The sequence below is a fragment of the Lacerta agilis genome, chromosome 1, assembly GCF_009819535.1.
Source record: "Lacerta agilis isolate rLacAgi1 chromosome 1, rLacAgi1.pri, whole genome shotgun sequence".
Classification (NCBI taxonomy): Eukaryota; Metazoa; Chordata; class Lepidosauria; order Squamata; family Lacertidae; genus Lacerta; species Lacerta agilis.
The window spans coordinates 97,411,511-97,437,947 of record NC_046312.1 but is presented as its reverse complement, the minus strand read 5'-3'; the positions used below and the strand labels follow the sequence as shown (position 1 = coordinate 97,437,947).

The 26,437-nt window shown below is 39.0% G+C and overlaps 1 protein-coding gene across 5 annotated transcripts in view; it reads right to left on the bottom strand.

The window, feature by feature from the left end:
• The window catches only part of KYNU (kynureninase), a 75,545-nt gene extending 57,584 nt beyond the window's left edge, over positions 1 to 17,961 (bottom strand). For 3 of the 5 annotated variants that reach the window (XM_033164209.1, XM_033164218.1, XM_033164227.1), the window contains exons 1-3: positions 17,850 to 17,961; positions 14,397 to 14,573; positions 4,248 to 4,368 (exon numbers count right to left, since the gene is read on the bottom strand). In XM_033164209.1, coding sequence (XP_033020100.1) covers positions 4,248 to 4,368; positions 14,397 to 14,565 — 290 coding nt within the window. In that variant the 5' untranslated portion in view covers positions 14,566 to 14,573; positions 17,850 to 17,961. Of the gene's footprint in view, positions 1 to 4,247; positions 4,369 to 14,396; positions 14,574 to 17,849 lie in introns of those variants that run through there. The other 2 variants (XM_033164236.1, XM_033164245.1) reach the window with 2 other exon arrangements.
• Between the last annotated feature and the right edge of the window lie 8,476 nt (positions 17,962 to 26,437).

Here is a 26,437-nt window from a genome sequence, read left to right as displayed (position 1 = left end):
ATGGTCAATATGATATGTTAACCAATTTCATGAAGCGAAAGGATAGATGACCTAGGCCTGGTTTTCACATTACGTGAAACCATAGTTAATATAAAAAGAAATTTGCTGATATATAGTGCGCCAAAATTCCGACCTTGTTCCTACTCCTGGTAGCGCCACAAGCAACATGCTACATGTCTTGGCTTGTTGTGTCATCTGTACTTGGGTTCGTGGTTTGTTTCTCTTCAAAGCATAAATAGTAGCCAAGGTCTGATCTTGGCAACGGAAGACCAGTTTAAACATAATTTGGGGAGAGTGTTGGTTATGAAAAGCTACCGGTATGTGTTTTATAAGATACAGGGTAAAACAATGATGTTGTAGCCCTTTCTAACAGAATACTTTCAAACACTGTCACATCAGGCTCCTCATTAACAAATTGAAATCACTGGAAGATAATTTAATGAAAGTTACCTTTAGTAAGAAACCAGAGGCATTTCTCTTGAGCATGATCAATGAAGAGATACCCAGTCAGGATAGAGTATTTTTTATGTATGCCACAACAGCGGCTAGAATTTTATTGGCAAGAACCTGGAAAGGTGAAGAGACTCCAACAGTGGAAGAATGGCAGATGAAGTTAATGGATTACATGGAACTCGCAAAACTGACCGCTAGAATCCGAGACCAGAGGGAGGAGAAGGTGTCGCAAGATTGGAAAAAATTTAAGGACTATCTAGTCAAATCTGAAAAACTAAATATTTGAGCAGAATTAAGCAAAAGATCGGCTTTAGCAAGCCAATGTTAGACAAAATTGTTTAGAAGAAATTTTTTGTGAAAGATTCAATTGTTAAAGAATATTTTAAGAAATTGTGTTCAAGTTATGATTTATATTGAACTAAGTGAATTTAAGAGTATTAAGAAATTCGATAAATGTTAACGGGAAAAGATATAAAGTTACCTATAACGTATATATGATTTTGAAGGCAGGGGAGGGAACAGGGGAAGTCCCCTAGCAGAGAAGTTAGAAACAAGAAAAGTACAAAGATAAGTGTTTGTTAAGGTTTGTATATGTTTTTTCTTTATCCTTTTTGATATTGTTATTGTTTTTATTGTGTTCATATATTGTGTTTCTATTGTGTTTATGTTTATGCTGTGTTTTTTCTTTGTCTTATTGGAAAATAATAAAAAATCTTAAAAAAAAAAGAAATCACTGGAAGATAGATGTTATAGTAAAACGTTATAGTCACCGCATTTCTTAAAAGTAACAGAAATTTGTATAACATTCATTTGCCTCTATTGCTTTCTTGCAGTCTTCTCTGCCTCAACACGGCAAAATCCTAATTTGCCAGTTTCGGTAGCTCTATAAGCCATGAAATAGCAACCTTCAGCCACAACAGACTGGGACTTCCTTCAGACAGGACCAAAAGGTTTCCAATTCATTTTTCAGAAGTCTTTAGCCTTCTGAAACGCTTGCATTTGTACTGGATTTTGGGCACTGACTTTTCTAAATATAAGCTGCTCTTCCCTTACTGTTCTATTTTGGTCTGGCCTTATTCTCTATTCTCTATTCTTTGGGGGAAGTCATGTGCTTTAAATGTAGGGTGTGGGTGTGACCGGAGTGTGCATGTTTGAGCGCACAATCATACTTAATATCAGTCTTTCTATTTCCAAAGTTCAGAGGTGAATGTTGATACTTTTGTACACAAAACAGCACCATGAACATATTAGTAGGGATATATCAGCAAGCTTCAAGCAACTCCAGTTTGCAGACACACCAAAAAACTACTAAGGGGGAAGGTCCCCCCCTAAAAAAAAACCAGCCAAATGAGGAATGAGCATGCTCAGAAAGCTGACTGATTGGCATGGGGCTGTAAAACCAGGTGGTAGGAATAATAGATTGGAGTACCATGGAAAAGGACAGGGCTGGCTGGCTAGCTGACTGGAAAATTGAAAAGGAGCACTGCTTGTCCACACTGCTGTAACTGTAGTTTTCTAGACCAAACACAATAATCATCTCTTTTATTTATAACTACTGGCATTCATTCTGTATATAAAAATAAGAAAAAAGCAAGGGAGAATTATGAGACTGCAATCTTGTGCACAGTTTACCTGGCAGTAAGACCCACTGAACAATAAACATGTTGTAGGTGTGATGGGTTTGTTTCATTACAGGAGTGTCAAAGATAAGGCAGAAACTGTATTCCTTGTTTCATGAAAGGTAATGGACCACAGATACATATAAGATATACAGAATCATATTTACTTCTTTTCACAAACTGAGAAAGAAGGGGGGATTGATTATGCTCCCTGAAAATAAATGCCTTGGACTGCAGTGAATTTTGTTCAAACTATTATCACCACACTTAAGTACATCGGTCTTGAGTATAAAATTCTTTCATTGTACCCAAGGCAAACAGATGCACGGAAAATGAACAAATGCAAAGTTAATGTGTGAGAAATGAAATATTACCTCTCTTGGTCCCTTTGAATGGAGAAGAGAGCTATTTAACTTTAACTTCTTGAATGAAATCAGCCATTTCCCTGAGCTACTACAATAATCACAGAAAAATTGACAGGATTGCATTTTCTTAAAATGGCTGGCAAAACTGCAGAGCTGTGCTAAATGAACAGAGAGAAGTTCTAACTGGAGTTCAAATGCTCCTATTCCCTCCTTTCTTCCCTCACAGCTATCTAAAAAAGCAGCTGCCGTTTTATTATTAATTGCAACTCTCCTGTTGTAACAAGAGAATAGGTAAGGGCAACTCTTTCCCTCTTATAACACAATCATAGGCATGTCTACTCAGAAGTCCAATTGTGTTCAATTGTGCTTATTCCCCGGTAGGAAGATGTAGGATTGAACTGCTAGTAGGTGGTATCTAACTAAGTCATGGTCAGAACAGACCCATTGAAATCAATGGGCATTATTACACAGCAAAGTCAGATTGTGTGAAATCAGTCTTAAATCTAATATGATGGAACAAAAGATGAGCTTGAACCAATAGAAAAACTTTAAGGACAGGAGGAAAAGTATTTCAAGAGTAGATAAAATACAGTACACCATTTTCTTGAACGATATAAACATTTCCTGGATATAAGCACTCTTCACATCTTAGAGGCTGTGATGGGAGCACTGATTTCTTCAAGCTGCTATGAACCTCAGCCCAGCACAACCCTAACTCTCTGGGCTTGATTCTCCCTTCCTGAACTTTAATTATGGCGACAAATCCATGCTTACTCATACTCTACCATCCTTCCATCTTCTACCACCTTCCTAGGGCCATTTCTCTTGGGAGGAGTGTGAATATGGGCAACTGAAATAAACCACTTGAAGAATTTACCATGGACACAAAAATGCTGGTGGGACTATTAAATTGGGTTCAGTTGCTGATTTTAGTAATAATGATAGGCCAAGGAAAAAAGAAAGAAATAGTTGCAAGCACAGCAATATTGCATGCCTGGAGTTCCACAATTTAAGATTTTGAAACTGAACCAAATTCTGAGTTTATGACAGACCTTATTACAATTCTGTTTTATTTTTTGAAATGCAAATTTCAGATTTCAGAATGCGAATTTTACAAGCATTTCAAAAGTTTGAGGCTAAAAAGCAATATTCTTTATTCCAGTGTCTCAGATATAGGATTGACCAAGCAAAGGGTCAATCTGAATATTGCTGAAATAGGCACCAGGTTACATATCAAAGGACATCTAAAGACTTGTGGGAACTATAATTCACCCACCAGAGCTAGAGTTACCAGCACACTCAACAAACTACATTTCCCATGATTATTTGGGACATACACATATATATTTATATTATATTTTATATCTATCTATCTATCTATCTATCTATCTATCTATGGTGTATGCAGTCTGAAATACACATATCAGGATAGCAATTATGAGACAGATACAAGGATTGCATGAGGTAATCACATAGACTAGTAGCAATAACTAAACACAAACAGACAATAGGTAAGACTTGAACTAGAACAGTTAAAAAACAATTAGGCAAAAAGCTGTAAGCTGAGGATCCTTCCAATGTGAGCTGGTTAGAGGTTACTGCAGCCATTTCTTGTTTTCCTAATTTATGCCTCATATCTTACAAAAAAGACAGTATATTGTTGGGAAGGCACTGAATATTCATTGTATTTCCATGAGAAAGGGATTTTAACAGAATATCACCACATTCAGGCCCATTTTCAAAATAAAATCATTTTTCTTTACCCTCAAAAAAGCACAGTTAGTGATTTATGTCACTAGGAACTACTCACAGTTTAGCCCACTTGTCAAGTTCTTCATCCAAGTAAGTCTTAACTTTCTTTGGCTGAAGACCAAGAGAGTTCCCAGCAAAGTAGATGCAGGTCTCATTCTTATGCACTAAGGCTAGATTGGCTGAAGGAGGAAAATCCAGGAAAGCCATTAAAAATGCTGCCACCATTACCTTTCTTATCTATACAAAAAAATTCCCCATGAAAAATGTCATACCCATTCACTAATGATGAACCCAATATACAACTATATTCCTGAGATAGCCCTCCAATTAACAAACAGATAAAATTCATTTCATTAAAAAACACTTATTCATGATGTAATAGATTCTATGAAAACTATGCTAAAAATACAGACATAAAATTCACCATAGTACAGACAAGTGTAGAAAAATATACCAGCTGTGTTAAAAGTATGGTAAAAGCAAGTTATTCCCTTTCTCTCAGTAAGAAAAGGCAAAACATCTGAAAAAGGAACTTCTTGATTTTTCCATTACTATTATTATCTAAAGAGAAACCAGAGTATATTAATACTGATATACAAGTACTTGTATAATAATAATAATAATAATAATAATAATAATAATAATAATAATAATAATGCTGCTAGACTTCTATTCAGCAGTTTGTTGGGTGCTAGACATCACACAAAAGCTATATGTTCCCCAAGTTCCAATACAGAATATAAATCTACATGGAGCAAATTCCATGGACCTGATATTGTCATTTAGTGCATCCAAGTCAACATGATACTCCAAGCTTAGTCAACAGTGTCTGCTCATATAAATGGCAAAAATAAGAGATCTAACATGGGTTGTAGCATCAGTGGTAAAATATTAGCACAAGATTCTTCCATGCCATATATCACATCCTCTTTTTTAAAGACAATTCCTAATGTTTACTACGAAAAGGGCAAACTGGGGACATTAGAAGCTTAAATGCCATTGCACATGCAGTTAGATAAGACTAACTTAACTCAGATCATCAGTGAAAGGAAAGGAACACTATACACTAGCATATGATTTCACATTTCTATCTTTTGTTTACAGGGATGTAATTGCAACAATGAACTTTAATTCCAAATTTTAAGCAAAAAAATGAATAAATGTTTTGAGGCGGTCCCTCTGTATCATTTATTCTACTAGCGGGGAGAGTCTTGTGCTGCTCAGAAATTTGTAGAAACCAAAAAATGCTATGATTTTTAAATGGATAGTGCAATTTGAGAGTTTGGAGTCGTCATGCCAAAGTCAAGTCCATCATCATGATTTGAAATGGTGTCAGGTGTCCAAACATCAATGAAGATAACACATCCCTATTTAACACTACTGTGAATGGTTCGCTTTGAGAGCCATGGTTATCCAGTCAAGGAAAAAGGGAGGCAGACTATGTTTAGGGCACCTTTTCTTGCCCTTCCCCTTTTTGGGGTTAGCAGAGTAGATCCTAAATAGGACTGCTCAGTTGTGGATATAGCTGCCGAGCTCCTCAACTGCCTCAATCCTCGAGTCAGAACAACTGAATCTGTATCCACCACTCATGTTCAGTTCCCTGACTAGGAGGTTCCAGATTTCACGGTTCTGCCCCCGTTACCATTTGCCGATCACCATGAGACTTTTTTGGATTGGGATGGGTTTTTGGAAGATGCCTGTGTGTGAATTTGTTTTATGTGTGAAGATCAGTGCTCGCTGACCAACACAGATTCTTTGCAGTATGGCACTATTTTGATGGCATGAGTATCACGATGACCAGTAGATTCTTATCTGCTGCAGCCTTCATCTGCCTTCACAGCTGTTGTAACATACCGCTTGTTATCTTCTGCCTGTTCTGCCATTGAGGACTTCCTTGGATCATTCTTTGTCTAGCTCCTGCCCCTTGACTTTACTGCCTTGGCTGACCCTACTGGGAGTATGAGGCTCCCAACGGCTTCACTCACAAGGATCATAGGAACATGCAAGCCCACTTACCACGACAAGGTGATGATCCAGGGAGAACCAAACATATATATGACTGTAGCACTAGTTCTCTAAAAAATTAATTTAAAAATATAGGGAAATATCCTAGTAAGTTGCATTCAGAGTAGATATATTCATTTTAATGTATTTAAGTTCCTTAAGTCCACAGAGTTCAATGAGTCTGAGCATGTCTAATGTTGGATAACACTCATCTTTTTTGATGGATAATGCAAAATATTCCCTAAGCTGGAAATACGTATATTAAAAATTCAAGTATTTCTTTAGACTTTCATAAGTTGCCAGGATGAAATGTGGGCAGGCACAGTTCACTTGCAAAGGAGGAAAATATCTGTTGAAAATGTTTTCTGCTCAGTAGGGGAAAAGCAAGCTATTATGCCTATAAATGATAAAAGGGGTGATTAGCCCTTTTCATCACCTTTCATTCTATATGCTACTGTTTCCTGCCAAGGGTCATAAGGAACAGTGCTCATTTTTGCATGTCTCAGTCATCAATAACTTGTGCAAGAATGTATACAAGTCAGCAGCTTGAGCAAATGTATTAAAATTTACATAAACACTTCTAACATTATATAAAGAAGAATAAGTTTACATTTGTCTGCGGCAATTTCATTTTAGGGCTATAGGGAAACATTAAACCACAAAGCTACTCAAACTACATTTTAAAGATACTACTTTGAACTCAACCACTAATACATTTTCCAGGCGTAAGAGACAATGAAGATAACTTCTTAATTAAAGCTTTAAAGGCTTTTAAGAAGCCTAAATCACAAAACCAGTTTCAATCTAATCTATATTACTGACGCTCTCCTTGTTTTCATCAGCATCCTTTTTAAAATGAGCAATAACAGAGGTGTAAATATTATTCACACTTCCAAATTTGTTCTTTTCACAGGCCTTCGTTATTCTGAAGGACAATAATGGAGTCTCACTGAGATTACAGCAGGGGTAGGCAACCTAAGGCCCATGGGCCGAATGTAGGCCAATCGCTTTCTCAATCCGGCCCATGGGGGGGGGGCAGGAAACAGTGTGTTTTCACATGAGTAGAATGTGTCCTTTTATTTAAAATGCATTTCTGGGTTATTTGTGGGGCATAGGAATTTGTTCATTCCCCCCCCCCCCAAAAAAAAAAATAGTCCGGCTCACCACATGGTCTGAGGGACGGTAGACTGGCCCATGGCTGAAAAATGTTGCTGACCCCTGGATTAGAGGAAGCAAGCATTTTATTTGTGGCTGGGGCAACCCAGTCAGATTGGTTGGGTACAAATAATAAAACATTGTTGTTGTTGTTGCTGCTGCTGCTGTCTTTCAGCAATTTTCAGAAGGATTCACTGAATTCCAGTCAAGCATTAGAACAGGCAATGTTAAGGTATGTTTTCATCTGCTCCTTCTAATGAAATATATACCATTTAGAGCTTAATATAGTTTTAAAGGGTTTTAAATATACAAAACCATTGTTCCTGATCATTGGCGCACAATACTAGATTACTACTTGCTGATATTTTCTTAACTTGGTGTGGTATCCAACCAAATCACTGTAGCACGGATCCATTTCCATGAGCGTAACAGAACTTTCCCTCCCTCTCCTCCCGCGCAGATGTGTGCATGCACAACACACACGCACATGCACGATGTGCTCTGGGTTTTCAGCAACAGTCCACAGCAGATTTTGGGGTAGTACAAGCAGCATGTTGGGGTGACCTTCTTCTTGCAGATATCATTCCATGTGCACAATGATTTAGATGGACTCAACCCTTTTGAGTCCCGATTTACACCATTTTGCTTGCCCATTCCACTTTGAAACAACTTACATTTTTTCTATCTAAACGCCACTACAGTCCATCATTCATAGCATCTCACTTTCACTAAATAGATCCTTGCTTCTCCTTTTGTCTGAGTGTGCTCATGATATTAGCTTCTCTAATATTTCTTCTGCAGACGTGACCTCTAAGTGGTGAATGGGGTTTAATAATTCTAGAGGACAAACAGCACTGATTGCTTGGTCCACTTTGTGAGTGAGATCATACCTTGAATATGTATATGTTTGTGTGAGTATAACAAAGACGCTGGGGAAGCTATAAAGATTAGCAGATGAAAAATAAGATTAGTTAGAGTAGATGTGGGGAACCTTTGGCCCTCCAGATGTTGCTGAATTACAACTCACATCTGCATCAATTCAGCAAGCATGGGCAATGACTAGGGATGGTGAGAGCTGTAGTCCAGCACATCTGGAAGGCCAAAGTTTCTGAGTTAAAGGTTTCTTACAGTCCTTTTTTATTACAATCTTTACAGAGAGAGGCTATAGAACCCTGTTGGGAATTCCATCCCACCCTTTGCTGCAGATATGTGGGTTGTTACATGTCACATGTCTGTTTACATTCCAGCACAGATTGCTGACGTGAGCGGAACTTCCACTCTGTATTGCTTTTGTTTTCAATCTCTCAGAGAAGAACTGCGAGAGAAGCCATGTTTTCTTTGTCTTGATTTACGTAGAATAAATGTGTAGCTTAGTATCGTGTCCACGGCTCAAGCCTGATCTGTTGTGCAGTTTACACTGCTGAGTAATGTGTGCTCAAGCCTGCACTGCAGCTTGAGTCGCAGACACATGCCGGAGCAGAGGTCGATAGATCTTCGCAGCGGCAAGACTGAGAAGGGAGACGCTCCAGCTGGGACCAAGCCAGCTGGCTTTTCATCCCCTGGTTCCAACAAACCCAGGCTCTTGGATAATGGCATTGTCCCAAGTAAATCTCCATCCCCCATCTCTCCCACTTCCTCATTTGTCACCATCATCACCTCCTCTACAGGTGCTGCTAAGTGCCCTCTGTCTTCAAGCTCTTTGCTCTCCTACTTTTAAGGCTTGCCGGGTTCTGGGAGTTGGAGGGTCTGGAACACTTTCTAATGACAACCTGTCAGCCAGGTGCTGCTCTGGCTCTCCTATGATTTCCCAACTTTCCCCCTCATCTGCCTCTGAGCTGTGACCTCCCTCAAACCCCTGTTGTTAATCTATACTGTCTTCCTCTTCCTCCTTCCTAGAAGGGTCAGGATGGGGAGGGGGTCTCCATCATTCCTCCTCTGCCCAGTCTCTGACACTTACCAATCAAGAGTGTCTAGCTGGAAATATGGAGACTGGTTTCATTCTGAATCTGTTCCTTTTAATACAATTCAAATATGACATTTGGTATAATAACTTATTGTTGAATCATGTTTAATAATAAATTATTATTATTATACATTAAACTTTAGTGACTCAAAGCAACATTCGGAAAAACTATTTTAAAGAAAACCCCTCCCTACCACTATCTCCCTGCCAATTAAACAAAGGTTGCTTATTACCTTCTTAGAAGAAGTTGAAATGATACTACTGGAGTTTGAACACTGAGGTTCAAGGACAAGATGTTTGTTTCTGTGTGAGGGTAGTGTCTCTTACACAACTCACTCCTGCACAAATTGAGAGAAACTGCAAGATATCTAAATGTAGAAATCTGTTTCAACATACAGAAGCACATCTACATCCGGGTGCCTTGAGTAATTTTTTTATCTACACAAATGATGTGAAGGCAGACAGAATATGTGGCAATCAAGTGCTTTAACAAGTACTGGATGGAACATTTTGAAAATAGGTCTGTTGTATTTTCCCTTCCACATTTCTTGATTACAATGGCTAAATCTCTGCCACCTTAAACTGCAGAAAGAAGTGGGGTGCAAAAAAAAACCCACTGGCAGCTTCTCACTTGATTTATGTCATGACTATGTAATACAAGCTGTTACTGAAACTTAGTTTTGACAAGATTAGTATATAGTTTATAAGCTTCTCCCCTCCCCTTTTTAAATGGCATACCTGCTTTATAGGATTTGCTCTACCCTGCTTTCAAGACAATGCTGTACAATGTTTTATGTAAATATATAAAAAACTTGGATTATCTCTTTTAGCTTCATGAGTGAGACATCCAAGATCCATTTGGTGCACAGATAAATGCCAAGCAAGATCACTCATGCTTGTACACACCATGTAAATTATGTTTAGGCCTACCCCAACTATTATTTAGATCTGTAACTGGCATTAGTGACAGCTAAAGGGAGCAATGTTAACTTCCAGCTGGAAAGCAGCAGGGCCAAAAGGAGTGACATAGCCACTGCCACAGCCCAAGCCCATCTGCTTGTATTTGGCTAGGGCAGAAGGTTTATGTGGGGGCTTTAAAAGTGCAAAGCTAAAGATCTGGTAGGCGACTGAATCTTTCCTGCAAAATAATGACACTGTGAAGGCAGTTTGATTTTACTGTCTATTTGAATAGACTGTTGCTTCTTTTGGTTGGTTTGTTTCTTTAAAAAGATGATTGTTATTGTGAACTGTACTTTTTTGTTTCTTAACTATCTTGTTAGCCACCCAAGGAGCATAAATTTATGAAGAAGTTGCAGGATACAAATCATGTAAACAAATAAATAGAAAGCTACAAAGTTTTGAGCTCTAGTTGCTGGAAACCAAAGGAGGGAAGTGTGCTCTTATGCTCAAATCCTGCTTGCAGGTTTTGCACAGGTTTGGCCACTGTGAGAACCGGATGCTGGACTAGATGGGTCACTGGCCTGATCCAGCAGGCTCTTCTTATGTTCTTATTATCTTACCTGAAATCATCACCTCTCTTTTTACTACACCCTGGCCTTTTTATGTATTGATTGGTTTCATGGATTATACAACAATTTCAAGATCTTCCATTAGTATATATTCTGTTCATCTTTTTTAGCCGGATAAATGACTGGAAGCCTTAGACTGGTGTTTTGCTAAGTGCCACTGGTAAGCTAACACAAAGCCATTAAAGATGTCCAATCAATCAAGCTGCCTAATTATCTAATTTATGGTAGACTAACTAAAAAAAACAAAACACACCCCAGAAAGGATTAGTTTCTGTAAATGATGGTTCTATTTTAACCACATTAAAGATCTTAGGATGGTGTATGATTTTTTCAAAAAAACACATGCTTCAAAGTAAAGGTCAGATCTTGTTATCTTTAAACACCGCAGACAACACTTTCATAGGCAGTAACACCAAGCTGCATAGATCTGCTGTACAATTCAATGTTCTAGTTTAGTAGATTGTTGTTTAAAAAGAAAATCACTAGTATCCTGAACACTCACACCTTGATCCCACATTTAAAAAAAAACAACCATGGGAAATCAGGTGAACAAATATAGAGAGATAATATTTTACCTGCTTACACACAGAGAGAAGTTCCCAGGATTCACAATCCACAATGACAACCACAACATGAATTCAGAGTTGCTTCACAGTGCTTATTTTGGACACCAGACTAAGAAAATTACCGCAAAATTGATTAGCTGTCACAAACACAAGGATGAAAAGTGGGAATTTCTAGCCAGTCTGCTTGCTTAATTATGAAATAAACACTGCAGAATGCTCATAAAGGGTTACAAATGTATATTTGAGAGTTTGAGACAGACCTCCCTCCCCACTCCTGAATATCAACCTTCAGTTAGGAGACTGGATAAATGTCATGTGACTTTGTATATTATGTATGTTTTTTTTACATTTTCAGTAGCTATCTATTCCCAAACTAGACTGCCTGCCAAAATCATTAATAAGAATTATTTAAAAGGTATTTCAAAGGCAGAATGGAAAATAAGATCTTTCAATTGCTATTTATATATCAGATAGTGAATAATTCTGAAAAAATAACTGAGAAAATACTGATTTGAAAATACCCGTATTTTCCGGCCTATAAGATGACTGGGCGTATAAGACAACCCCCAACTTTTCCAGTTACAATATAGAGTTTGAAATATACTCAACTGCAGATTCTCCACCCGGCGTATAAGACAACCCCCGACTTTTGAGAAGATTTTCCTGGATTAAAAAGTAGTCTTATACGCCAGAATATACAGTAGTTCATAAATGGGGAAATCTGAAGAATTCTTTAAAAAGAGAAAGGGAGCATTCATTATTGATTCCTTGGCCAGATTTACTTTTGGCTAAAGAACCTTTAGCTTAAGAACCTTTAATACTTTATCACCATAAACTTCATTACTTTTAACAGATATTCTAGCGAAGTTATCCTTTTCCAGGCACAGCAGAATAACTTTAGGGACTTGTTAAAACTGGACTCAAAGCAAAGATAAGCTTTACAAGCCCCTGAATTCTTCTCTGACTCAAATTAAAATCTGACACAAAAAATTGTTGGCTTTGCTGGCTGACATGTGCTTTGTAAGGCCAGGAGAGGTCTCCTAGCCCAGCAAAGCTTGCAGAGGGTTGCCCATCCCAGGCTCAGAAATTCCCCATGGCTGTCTCTTAAGACAGGGCAGGGCTGGTTTAGCAGCCAGAGATCACATGAACTGACAGAGTTATCATTCAGTACAATCCCCTGCTGCCAAAGCAGGTAGTTCAGCCGAAGGATTCTGGGTAGAAATAAAAGGTGAGGGGAAACCCAATTTCCTGCTGCAGTCCCAGATGTGGTAAATTCCCCTACACATCATTGGACTTTGCACCTGCAATCTCATAAATCTATTCCTATTGAATGTAAAGGGGCAGAGTTAAGAAGACATGGTTCCTATTTCTGGGTCATAGATTGGCTATAAAATTATTCAATATATTCCTCTCTCCTTTTTATTTCTTGCTTGCTTGCTTTTTTTTAAAGATCTCATTGTATTATGTTGAACTGGCTTGCCCATTGCTACTTTTTCACATAAGAAGCACATCTCCTAAAACAAGATGAGTTGTAATCTGAATAAAGAAATCTTAGCCAATATATGAGTTTTAATATATTACTTGAAAACATAACATACACACACATATTACGACAAGGGCATAACCTGGCTTTCAAATAGCTATATATCACCAGCTAAATATCACAATACAGTATACTGTTATATCACGATGTCTGAAATAAGAATGGAGGTACTATTTGTAGAGGCATTGGCTGGCTTCACAGTTTTCCCCACATTGTGATTTTTGCATAGCATGCACATGCACACACACCATGATTTGTGACATATTGCCAGGTCAAAAAAATATGAAACCAATATCACAATATGAACTTCAAACTGGATTTGGGCAATACAGTGGTACCTCGACTTACAAATTTAATCTGTTCCAAATGCACATTCGTAGGTCGAAAAATTCGTAAGTCGAAAAAAGCGATTTCCCCATAGGAATGCATTGGAAACGAAATATTCAGAAAAATTCATAAGTCGAGTAAACCGCATCTAAAATTCGTAAGTCGAGTAAACCCCATCTAAAACCGCCAACAGATGTCCTTCGGATGTCGAAAAAATTCGTAGGCGTGCGGGCACTTTTTTCATTCGTAAGTCGAAAAATTCGTATTTCGAGTAATTCGTAAGTCGAGGTACTACTGTATATTGATATATCACCCAGCCCTAATACATATGAATAAAAAAATTAGTTCCAAGTTTGAATTTAGGCAATATATGCAACAGTTGCAGCATTAGTCATCTCAGAAGCAGCATTCTCACCTGTGTATAACAGAAGGGGGTATATCCATCTTCAAAAGCATCATGGAATGAGATGGTGATTGCTGTGACATTAAAAAACCTGCTGTCCAATTTATCAGGGACATTGGTTTAACTGATCAGAATATTTTTGTCAATTAATTTAACTTATTTATCACCTCAAACAACATTGTAACCCTCATACCTGATATAAGTATTCAGAAAGCCTCTTATAGTGCCACAATAACCATGCGTGCAACCCTCCTGCCAAGTGTGTTGTACCTGCTCCTTCCAAAGGAGGTTTGTGCAGGAGACCTTCCCAGTGGATTCTAATCAACCATAAAAAACTGATAGTGCAAAACTTTCCTGAATGCCCAAAGTAGTAGCTTCTTTTGGCAATAAGTACCTGGAGGCAAAGCAGCTCAAATCCATTAAGAAACACTCCTGCCTATAATTTTCAATCAGTCACTATATTGTTGAAAGGGACTGAGTGACAGCCTAAGCACGACATAAGTGCTGTATCGTATTCTTCCATTCTAATCAGAATGGGAATGAGGGCATAAGGCATTCAACTTGAATTGCTTATTTTACAACGCAGGGGACATGCTGTGTTCAAAGATGTGGCGCCAATCGCTCCATTTATGCTTTAAAAAGCAAGGCTTCCTGCAGATTTACAATAAACATATGCAAGGAGATACAAAGCCACCTTGGTATAACTGTGGTCCTTACTTGGAGGCAGATCCTTCACTCTGGGAATATGAAAACATGCACGTAGGTGTTTTAGTTCATCTTCTTCATCTAACTGAACAGCAACTTCCTTATCCACTGGACTGCATGCTAGCTGTGAAGCAACTGTTTCTATAATGGCTGCCGGTGAGGCATAAGATGACAGATCCATTTCTCACTCTAAAAATGAAAAGGGGGAAAATATTTTCATTTAAATTATATGCCGTGCATAATGGCTAGTGTCTGATGCAAAGATTATAGTTATGTCTGCTGAGGTACAGCCTTCAAGCTTTAAAAAGTGAAATACTTGGGAATGTAAGGAAAGAGTAAGAAGTTCTCAATTCCAGCATTTTTCAAGGCAGCATATTGCTGTAGCCCTAAAGCCATTAGTTTTAAATACAATGCTTTCTCTATAGAGCTACATCAGCAACTTCTGTTTTCTACCACTGCTCCAATAGCAGTAACAAATTCTATAGTGTCATTCAAACTTGCAGAATCAGAAAGCCGCAGGCAGCATTATTGTTTCTACAATCTGTGCTCCTGAAAATGGCAGGTGCATCGCCACATTTAAACTTGCATTTTCAAGCCTGAGCAATCTTTTGGCTCCTTTAGCTTCTTGATGTGGATGTGTAAGTTTTTAGCTTGGGAGGCACGACTGGAATAGGCAGACTAGGCACTAAAGAAATAGTGCAAGAGGAAATTTCAGTTGAATAGGCCTCTGCCAAAGAAAAGCTGTTTTCTCACAAACCACAAGGATATAAAATCTAAACAGTTGTCCCCAAAAATTCTTTTTCACTGACACAAAGATTTCCTATAGAGCCAGATTCAGTTTCTGGCCTCCATCTGCATTTATCAGATTGTCTCCATCACTGGAAAACACATCTTAATGAACTAGTGTGATTCTTTCTGTGTGGCAGAAAGAAGCTCAATGCAAGGTGCAGGTAAGATCTCTACTGAAAGTGAAAAACACAATCGCATATTCAAAATTATTTCTGTAGTATTTTTTATTTAGTTTTATTTAGTTTCAGCATCTCCCCAGGCCTCGTTATTGTACCCTCTTGCCTTCCTATTGTCTATCTCCAATCTTATCCTGATTCCACTTGTCTTAACTCAGACAACATTCTAGTTGACCAAAATTGTGTTGAGCACAAATCTGGCAATCTGAGCATTCAAAGTGGTCACCACTCATAGTGTCTTCACTACCTTCATGTTTCAGATTACAAAAAAAATAAGATCAAACAAAAGCTACAAGACAGAAATATTTTATTTTACATATTTCTGCATGCTCAAATCTGAGGCCCTAATGAAAAGCTATTTTTATGTGGAAAGTAGCCAGATAGTGGCTCTCAAAAAGTTTGTTCAAAACTTAGCCACTTCCATTGATTAATGCAAATAATGAATTAGTCATTCATTTGGTGGTAGGTGACGAATCAGTCTACATCAACTACGGAACCAGCTTTTTCTGCAGCACAGAATCCATTTGTTACTAATTAAATTAAGTGCTGATTACTAATTAATTACTTATCCTAATTAGAAAAGCACCATTTGGTCACCTTCAAAACATAATTTGCTATTCACCTAAAGTTCCACATTTGATCAAGAGAATTATTCTGCCTCCATCATTGCCAGTGTTGCCAACAGAATGCTTCAAAATACATTTTCATTTGCATAATGGAACTCAACATCTGGAAAACTGATCAAAAACCTTGGCCTGTTTTGCACATAACACTAAGCCAAACTATAGCTTACCATAAGTGAGCAAGTGTGCTGGTACAGAAAGAGAAAGTCACAACAACTTTGCTTCTCCCCTGCTCCTGCTGCACTACCAGAAGCTAGGCCATGGTATGGCTTAGTGCTATGTGCAAACCTGGGATTGTGCTTTGTTTCACTTCAAACAAACCATGCTGTAGCTAAGATTTGCACTTGGTTAACTACTTGTGGTTTGTTGGGGGGAAACAAACCATGAGCCTGGGTTAGGATAATGATAAGCCAAATAATGTCTTAGTTCTGAGTAGTATGGAAACAGCGTAAATGGGGAAAGAATGAAGCAGATGAAATTTTCTCCTTGTGCTTGTTTTTGCTAGGGCATAGTCTGGCATAGTGCTATGTGTGAACAAGGCCATTGTGTGCCATGGCCCAAAGCACTGATCCAGCTATTCAGAACCAGATGACAACGGGATGGAGCTGGCACATACACGATTTGAATGCAGTTCCCTCATAACCAACAATTGTACAAAAATTGTACAACTATTCAGTATGAGGTAGTTTCATTCACATCCTGAGAGCTAGTGTGGTGCAGTGGTTAGAATATCACACTAGGACTTGGGAAACCAGGGCTCAAATCACCCAACTCGGCCATGAAGCTCAATGGGTAACCTTGAGCCAGTCACTGCCTCTCAGCTAACCAGTGTTAGAAACTGAGATATGAAAGCTATGAGATAAATGGCACCTTATCACTAGAGATGAAGAACCAGATAATGTGGTTCATCCACAGAATTATAGTTTGGAGAGAATGTGTGAGAGAGAAAAACTGCATTAATATTTGCGCATAAAATAAGAACAGCCCTAACAGATTACAACTGGTGCTTGCAAAAAATAATAATAATTGCATTGTGCCAGTCAGCCAGCCATGTTGTCTGAGCATATTCCATTTGACCCCTGTCCCCTGGTTTTCCAATTATCCTCTTATCAACAGTCAGCCAACATTCTGGGATTTTGTTTTAAAAAAAGAAATACTTCTGCATCTCTAGTGCAGTCAATGTGCCTGAACAGTGATTTTCATTACCGTATTTTCCGGCGTATAAGACGGCCAACTTTTCCAGTTAAAATATAGAGTTTGAGATATACTCAACCTCAGATTCTCCACCCAGTGTATAAGATGACCCCCGACTTTTGAGAAGATTTTCCTGGATTTAAAAGTAGTCTTATACGCCAGAATATACAGTAAATCTGGATGCTTAAGTTATATTTAATTTTGACATAAATAGAGCATTAAATGCACAAGTCCTGTATCTAAGAGGAAAAATGGAAAATATTCAATTTAAAATAAGAATTATGAAGTGCAATAAAATATCTAAAATGAAAATCAATTAAATACTTGCTAAGGAATGGATTACTAAAGTCTAAACTTTAGGAAACCAATAAGGAAAATATTTTACTTGTAGAATAACAATTAGGGTAGTGACCCAAGTCAAAAGTTAAGCACTTTTAAGTCATTCTTTCATTTCAGTGGGAGATTTAAATGCCTAACTCTGGCTAGATTACACACTAGATTTTATAACAATGAATAACTTTCCCTTGCATTAATTAAATATTGTGACCACTACTAGTTACAAGACCTTTTGCAATTGGCACCAAGAATAATACCAGTTTTTCTAAACCACTGATTCTTCTAGTAATCTTAAATTAGATGAAAATTAATATGTGCTGTGTCCCTCTGAAAAAGATTTTGCTTACCTTCAGCTAACAATGTTACTTCTTAAGGATTCATTCTCTTTTCCCCTTTGCACCGTAGCCACACACATTTCCCTCCCCTTATTATCTCCTCTGTTTGCTTTTCCTTTCTACTTTTTGGACTTTGACCTCTTTCCACCCCCCACTTCAATCTGGAACTCTAGCACACTTGTCAGCAGTCCTGTTCCTATCTCACACAGCACAATACAACAAACCTAAAACCTCCATATGTTTAAGCTGCATTTTAATTCCATTCTCCAAATCTTTGATTTAATGCTTAAGGAGAGTCCAACTAAACATCAGGAAGAACTTTCTGATAGTAAGAACTGTTCAACAGTAGAACAAAATCCCTTGGGAGGTTGTGGACTATCCTTCATTGGAGCTTTTAAGCAAAGGTTGGATGGCCATCTACTATTGATGCTTTAGTTGAGATTCCTGCATTGCAGGGGGCTGGACTAGATGACACTCAGGATCCCTTCCAACTCTACTATTGTATGGTTCTATGTTCCACTTCTCACACTTATTCTTTAACTGTACATATTTTGTTCCACTTCTGCTTTGTAAAGTTGCTATCAGCTTCCAGTTCTCATCTTTTAGAAAATAATTTCACAAAACAGAACTCACCACTAGCTTTGGCAATCTATATATTTAACACAGCAGATACAGTCTATATTAATCTAGGGAAAATCTACTCTATTATTCTATCAGTATAAATATCTGCTATACTACATATCAATACCGCTTTTAAAAACAACAGGAGACAAACCGCAATGACATATAGTCAACAGATATGCAAAAACTATCACACTGCAGAAGGAACTTGAAATATTTTAAAAATATTTGCTAGTGCACCAATAAAGTGTCTAGAATAAAGAGTAAAGAAATGCAGTCTCATGTAAACCATCATACAAAGACACAATGCTAAAGGTTTTGGGTTATATTTTGGAAAGAAAAAAACGCACACATGCAGTTTATTATTATGCATGTTTGTTCAGGAATAAGTTCCACTGAGTTTAATGGGACTTGTTCCTCAGTGTCCAACCTTTCTTGGCTGTGAGTTTAACTGAACTCTGATATGTGGTTCCAAAGAGATGTGCCCATGATCAGATGTCAGTAAGCATTCATAACTGTATTACTGATGCCATAGCTACTGAATGCAAAATCAACCATTCAGTAAACATCTAAATGTGTAATTAAGTAAGTTATGCAATGTGGTGCTTGCATCTGGAATAACACTGTGGCATGGGGGGTGGAATGAGAAAGGGCTGAGTTACTGAGAATAATTTGTACAGTCCATTTACCTTATCAAAAACTGCAACAATGTTGGAAGTTCAAGATTCCATAAATAAATAAATCCTGTCTCTCACACAGAATTAAGAGAAAATTTTGAAAACTTGACAAATTTCAATTTAACTTTTTTTAAAAAATGACTTCACAGCTAACTGAAAGAGAGACTGGACGGACTGACTGACTTCACAATTCAAATTCTGACATAGTAACTTTTTTGACATCCTGTTTCTCAGGTGAAAAAATACCAAAATGCTATACAAGATGTTAACGTTAACATACTGTCAGAGTTCAAATACTAAATACCACTAGAGGTCAACTTGTCAAACTGTGTATCAAGTTAGAATTTTTCCAGACAAATATTTTGAGGAGGTATGGGAGAGGAAAAATCAGATTTATCTACATAAATAAAATATTTATTTACAATTACAGCCTTGCAATTAGTCATTCAGAGGACAAGCGATATGCAAGATCCCACCGCTTTAGCTGTGGTGAGAAATATGAATGGGTTGAAGTGTTGTTTTTTTAAAGCAAGAATTTATGACTGGAATGGACAAGGATTTTAATCAGATACATGTTTCTGAATCTCCCAGGGGAGCTGAAAGAAGCAGTGGTGTGTCCGCTCTTACAAGAAAACATTGTTAGATCCTTTATATCTATGCAATTACCGCCCGGTTTTGAATTTTTCATACCTGGGTAAGGTAATTGAGAGAGGGGTTGCTGAACAGCTTGGTAGGTTTCTGGAGGAAACATCGGCTTTGGATCCATTCCAGTCTGGCTTTTGCCCTGGTTATGGGACCGAGACGGCTCTGGTCGCCCTAACAGATTATCTTCATAGACAACTGGACCGAGGCAGGTCGGGACTGCTGATTCTTTTAGACTTGTCAGCAGCCTTCGACGTGGTTGATCACCATCTTTTGGACCACCGCCTTGCCAATGTGGGAATTCAGGGCACACAGTCCGACAATGGCTGCGTTCCTTTATCTCAGGTTGGGGACAGAGGGCGGCGGTAGGGAAGGAGATGTCGTTGCGGTACCCCTTGGTGTGTGGAGTGCCGCAGGGCACAATCCTTTCCCCAATCCTTTTTAACATCTTTATGAGCCCCCTTGCCCAGATTGTCCAGAGTTTCGGGCTGGGTTGTCATCAATATGCTGATGACACCCAGCTCTATCTGTTGATGGATGGCATCCTGAGTCGGCCCCAGACACACTGACCAGATGTCTGGAAGCTGTGGCTGGATGCCTGCATGGGAGCAGGTTGAAGTTAAACCCTTCGAAGACAGAGGTACACTGGCTGGGTTGGGACGGCATGGGGTTGGGGGGCCAACTCCCGTCTCTTGTGGGGGCTCAACTTGTGCCAGTGCCTTCTGTCAAGAGTTTGGGTGTAACCTTTGACACCTCCCTCTCCATGGAGGTGCAAGTTGCAGCTACTGCAAAGGCGCCATTTTTCCATCTCCGACGTATCAAACAGTTGGTCCCTTACCTCTCCTGCCCTGATCTGGCAACAGTGATCCATGTGACGGTCACCTCCAGGCTTGATTACTGTAACTCGCTCTATGCGGGGCTGCCCTTTAAGTTGTCCCAGAAACTCCAGCGAGTGAAGAATGCCGCGGCGAGGCTCCTTTCGGGGTCCTCGCTGTGGAACCACATCCACCCAGTGCTTTTCCAGCTGCACTGGCTCCCGGTGGAGTATAGGGTCAGGTTTAAGGTGCTGGTTTTGACCTTTAAAACCCTTTGCAGCCTAGGACCCTCGTACCTATGGGACCGCAACTTTATTGTAGGTTTTATGCTGTCCGCCACCATATTTTTCTCCTTAATGTTAGTGGTATAGAATTTTTCACAAATAAATTAAATCAATAATGTATTGACAATAATGTATTTCCCCCCCCCCCTGTTTTGTCTCTGAAGCACTGTGGGGGATTGGATAAATAATTCTGGGTTTTTACCAGGCCCTCACATTTCTACCTTACCCATTAAGTCAGTATTCAATCGATTTAATGGAGATGCATCCTACCTGGAGCTGCATCCTACCTGCAATATATTTACAACGCCCAGCTGTAAGTCATGAACGCCGCTCCCTGCAAGGCCTTTTCCACCTTGCCAAGAGGGCAGGGCACAGACTTACCCAGCTCTACTAAAGAGGCCCCTGGGGAGACCAGAGGGGCATCTCTATGCCTGACAACAAATTCTAATTACTGGATTCTTTTGCCCCATCTTTTTGTGTCTGCCAAAGAGCCATGTCATGCTTATAATATTTTATTCTTTTGTTAATTATGCTGTTTTAAATGTGCATTTTATATTTGACTTCAATGTTTTCCTTGAAATGTTTAAGATTTTTTTTGTTAACTTACTTTGTTAAATATGTATTCTGTAGTTGACCTCCTTTGTAATGTTTTATTTTGAAATCCTTCAGATGGTTTCCTGTTGTGTTGCTTTGACTGTGTACTTTATATCTGACTTTCTTCAGAAACCGAATTGTTTTACTGATGTTTAATATGTTGTAAACCGCTTTGAGATTTTTCTTAAAAATATAAAGCAGTATAGAAATGAAATAATAATAATAATAATAATAATAATAATAATAATACAACATATATTGGGGAAAATACAAGATTTCATGTTCCTTATTTATTTGCCTACATTGATATTCAACACAACAACCCTGCTAAAACGAAGCGGTTGCTATTGGTGGTGGTGGTAAAAATAATAACTGTAACAACAACATCACAGTAAAAGGTGATTTATAGCAAAACGAAACACAGGGCCTGCTTCCACAAGGAACTAAAAATCTTTACTTTGTAAAAAAAAAAACATTTTTAAGAATGTATAAAATGTAAATAAATGTAGTAATAATAATAATAATAATAATAATAATAATAATAATAATAATAATAATAATAAATGAATTAAAAATCTTAAGTGTGCCAGAAGTGGGAGAACGGTAGCAGTAAATTGGGGAATGGTGGGGGAAACCACAGAAAATTAGTATGTACTTACAATTGATCGTGGCTTGAGGGAGAAATGGAGACTTGTCAGGGCCTAGCTCAGCTTGAGGCTTTTAGGACAAATCTGAATGAAAGGAGACCTTATGAGTGCTGAGTTCAAGGACTACATTTCCCAAAAGCTTTTCTGTCTTCCTTAAGACTGAGAGACAGAGAAAAATGGGGCGGGGGGGGGGCGCTGGTTCCGGAAGTAGGGAGAGGAAATGAGTGTGTGCAGGTGAGCTCAGATGTGAGAGCTCAGATGGGGCCTAAACAGGTTGCAGCAACTGAGGTAAGAGAATGGGCTGTGCCATTCCAGACAGCCGGGGGGGGGTGGTCGTATTTTTGACTGCTCTCCTGCATTCAAAACCAGCTCCAGCTTCAGTTGAAAACACAGTAAAACAACATAGTGACCAAAGGGATGGGGTAGATCTTTCCTCCCTGCTGTAGCCTACTCCTTTTCTGTATTCTGGCAGGTTTTCACGGAAAGAAGATTTGTAGTCCCCCCCACACACAGTCTGAAATGGTGCAGCCCACTCCACCCTCTCAGTTTCCTGTGTTTCCTCTGAACAAGTCTCTCAAAGCTGAACCATAAACAAGTGTAGTTCTGTTCTGATGCTTGCTTTCTTTCTTTCTTTCTTTCTTTCTTTCTTTCTTTCTTTCTTTCTTTCTTTCTTTCTTTCCCTCCCTTGTTTTTTAGTTTCTATAAATACACAGAACAAACAAAGCCCATGTACCCACCCCAAGAAACATTCAATGCAAATACAGTGTAAATAATCCTGCCGCACACGTAGGTTTGTAAATGGTTTACAGTTGCTTTCATCAGTTAGGATGTCTTCTGCTCTCCATCTTAACATATTATCTCAGGTGAGGAGCCAACATTGTCCTTTCCAGTGTCCTGAATAAACATGTACTATAACAGTTTAATAATAATTGTTGATCTTCATGTTCCTTAGCACACTTAAGATGCTTCATTGGTTTCTCCATAAGGACTATATTATTCCACATTCCATCCCACCATGCCCCTGATGGCTTCCTAACACGTTATACAAACTGCACTATGAAAGCACTTGGAACAGAAGGGCTTAAAATAATACTGAACTGCAGTCACAGAAAGATTTGGATTCATTCATTTTGAATCCAGTTACTATGTTATAGCGCCTGGTTTTGTTAGCTGTATGTCATTTCGATTTCCATGGCAATAACAGGGTTAGATCATTAACACAAGTTGTGTCACCACGTGTTTCCAATCCAGGTTACACTAGTTTAACTTCTAAGTACACGAGAGAAAGGAAGAACTTCAGAAGAGACCATTGAATCAGGCTAATGTCCCAACTAGTTCACCATCCTGTTCTCACATTGATGAAGTTCAAACCTTGCTCCTCTAAATGACTAGAAAAGGGAACAAGCTACACCTTTTCCTTTATTTCATTTTAATATATAAATTCAGTGTGCCACTGGTTGGTCTGAAACCTGTATGCTAAAGTAAGCACATCTTTGATTAACACTTGGCTTGACTAGTTATAATACCCTTTTCTTGCCTGCTGTAAGTAGCCAGAGATTTGCTGAGTATTGCATCTCCTGTATTCCATTTAGTGCATATTGCTAATGTGCTCCATTATACTGTTTCTGCTTCGTATTTCTGTCCATTTGTACTAAGAGTCTTTCGACCTTGTAAAGTGATAATTCTGACACCACTTAAACCCAGTTTCAGATTTTTAGACTTCCTACCTTGTTTCTTTGTCCTATCCCCTTTCTGCCCCTTTCTTCCTAATTAGGATCCTTCCTTCTAAATTTATAGAACAGTATGCTGTAGTGTCTCTAAAACCACAAAATGCCTTTTTCACAACCATACTGGAATCTTCTTGCTTGCTTGACATAACTTTTTATTTCCTGTTTTTATTTCATCTGAGCTTTGGAGAACACCCCTTTTGCTACATGTGGCAGTTCTTCATCATATGACCTGTTACTGACCTCTCTCTGTCTTTATGCTTCTGTACCAAGTAGTGCAGTCTCTTTTCAGCTTTTTGAGCTCCTGCTCCTGATACAATAGGCCGTATGGCAGAAATAAGCACACCTTCATATGTAGTGTTATGTCTGTTAGCAGTTGGATTTCACAGGAATATAGGTCGTTGCCTTATACCAAGTCTGACCACTGGTCCATCTAATTCAGTCAGTCTTGCCCAGCCTGGTGTCCTCTAGATGTATGGGACTACAACTACCATTAGCCTGTCTATCATCTTCCCTTCTGGCTGGTATGTGTGACAGGGGCACATATGTGATGGTGGTTCCAGCAATCAAGGTTTCAATTGCACTATCATTTAACCAACCAAATATGTCCTAGAACACTTTCCAGTACCCTTTATCTCAAGGTCTTCCCAATAGTCCAAAGCAGTTCAACTGATATATCTGATGGGGTGGGGTGGGGGGACACAACATACTTTATTATGGTTTAAATGTTATATTTAACAATAACAACGAAGAGTCTTATGCCATTTTAAAGATTGTAGCATACCGGTAAGCTTTTGTGGACTACAGTCCACTTCACTGATACATGAAATGTTTGGAGGAAAGAGGGAATTGTAAACAGAGAGGCCATAAGGTAATGAAAACAGAAAAGCACAGGTGTTGATAATTCCATATTTGACATTCCCCCAAAAAAACAGCTGGGTTGATAACACAGACATCCTGACATTGGTAATCCACCCCATGCACACACACACGCCTCCCCTCTGGCCCCACCTATCACTGGCATCCAGCCATCAAAACTGCCCATGAAGCAATGTGGCAGTTGTGCTGAAAAGGTTCCACCACCCCTGCTTTCAGCCCAAGCCACCATGCACAGGAAAATTAGAACAGGCCCAACCAAGATGAAGTCTCTTCAGCATTTCACTTTATACATATATATGTAATAGAGCAACATTTGAACTACAGCTGACTTATCTTTTAAAGGGTCCTTTATTAGTACTCCCTGAGGCGCTGCTAAAACATTTTTAAGCCAATTGCAATTGTCTCACTTGTGAAGAGAACAAACCTATCAGTTTCTGGTGAGTTGCTTCATGGAAGGTTACAGGTCTCCATAGGGACTGCCTGTGATCTTTAGAAAGTGCATTTCCCTCCAGCAAGGCATAAACACTCAGGAGAATTGCTAAATGTCACTCAGAACCTATTACTGAACACTCTGTTGTTGCACTTCTCATTTTACTTACATTATGGTACAATCTCCTTTAAGTATATGAAAATCCTTCCTAAATGAAAAAAGTGGATTCAGTCAGTTATGTGGAATAATAGTGTGTGTCAGTTTTCCCAGTCTAGAGAAAATAACTTTTTCTATAATCTATATAAATATCCGTTATTTCTGCTCCAACAGGATGGAGCATGAAAAAAGGTTTGTCTTTTTCACTGTTATGCTTTCTTTTTGGCTATTTCAAAATATTGTCTCCTGAAGTTTGAACAATACATTGATTACACATAATTTTCGAGATCCTGCTTTGGAACAATTTCCTTGATGCAAATTAAGGCAGCAATCCTTACCTGGAGGTTATTCCCATTGAATTTAGTTGGACATATTCCTAAGCAGTCATGTATAAGATTGCATTGCCAGGAACATAGGCTTGAATAAAGTGAAGCCTGTCCTGCTGCTCAAAGTGCTTCCGCACACATGGATAGTGGCAAGTTGCAGGGTCTGGCAGCTGTTCCTTATCCCACATGGACTTTTGCAGGGAGGCTGTTACTGGAAAAGAGAAGTCGAAATTGCTTGCAGAACCAGTCTTGTGAGAAAGTTCCTTGCAACAGAACTTTGATCACTTGCTTCCTTAGAAGTCCACTCACTTTTCGCAGTGGGCGGTGTTGCAGCTGGGCATCGGGTCATTGCGGTGATCTGGCATGGGGGTGGGAGGTTGACGCCCCCCTCATGCCGAACCCCAGCTGCGTCACACCATTGCCAGCCAATCAACACTGGCAGGGAGCATGGCTGATGGCTGCAGGAGATTTAAACCACAGTGCAGCCAGGGGGCTTCCTTCTTTTGCCTCCTCACCGGATCTCCCAACCCACCTGCCCTCTTTTTATGCTTTGGTATGACACGACCTTGCTAGGGACAAATGTTGGTGGCCATATTGTTGGGGTCGGGTAGGAATTTTTCCACTTGGCAAATTGGCACCAGCCGTTTGGTTTTTGCCTATCTTGTAGCAATCATCACAACTTTGTAAGGTTAGGCATTATGTAAGCCTTTTTTTAACGGGGTGGGAGATTGTAGCTTCCGCCTGCCCCTCCTCAATAAGGGGATCCAGGGGTGTGGATCCTGTCAGATGCCCAGACATCAGC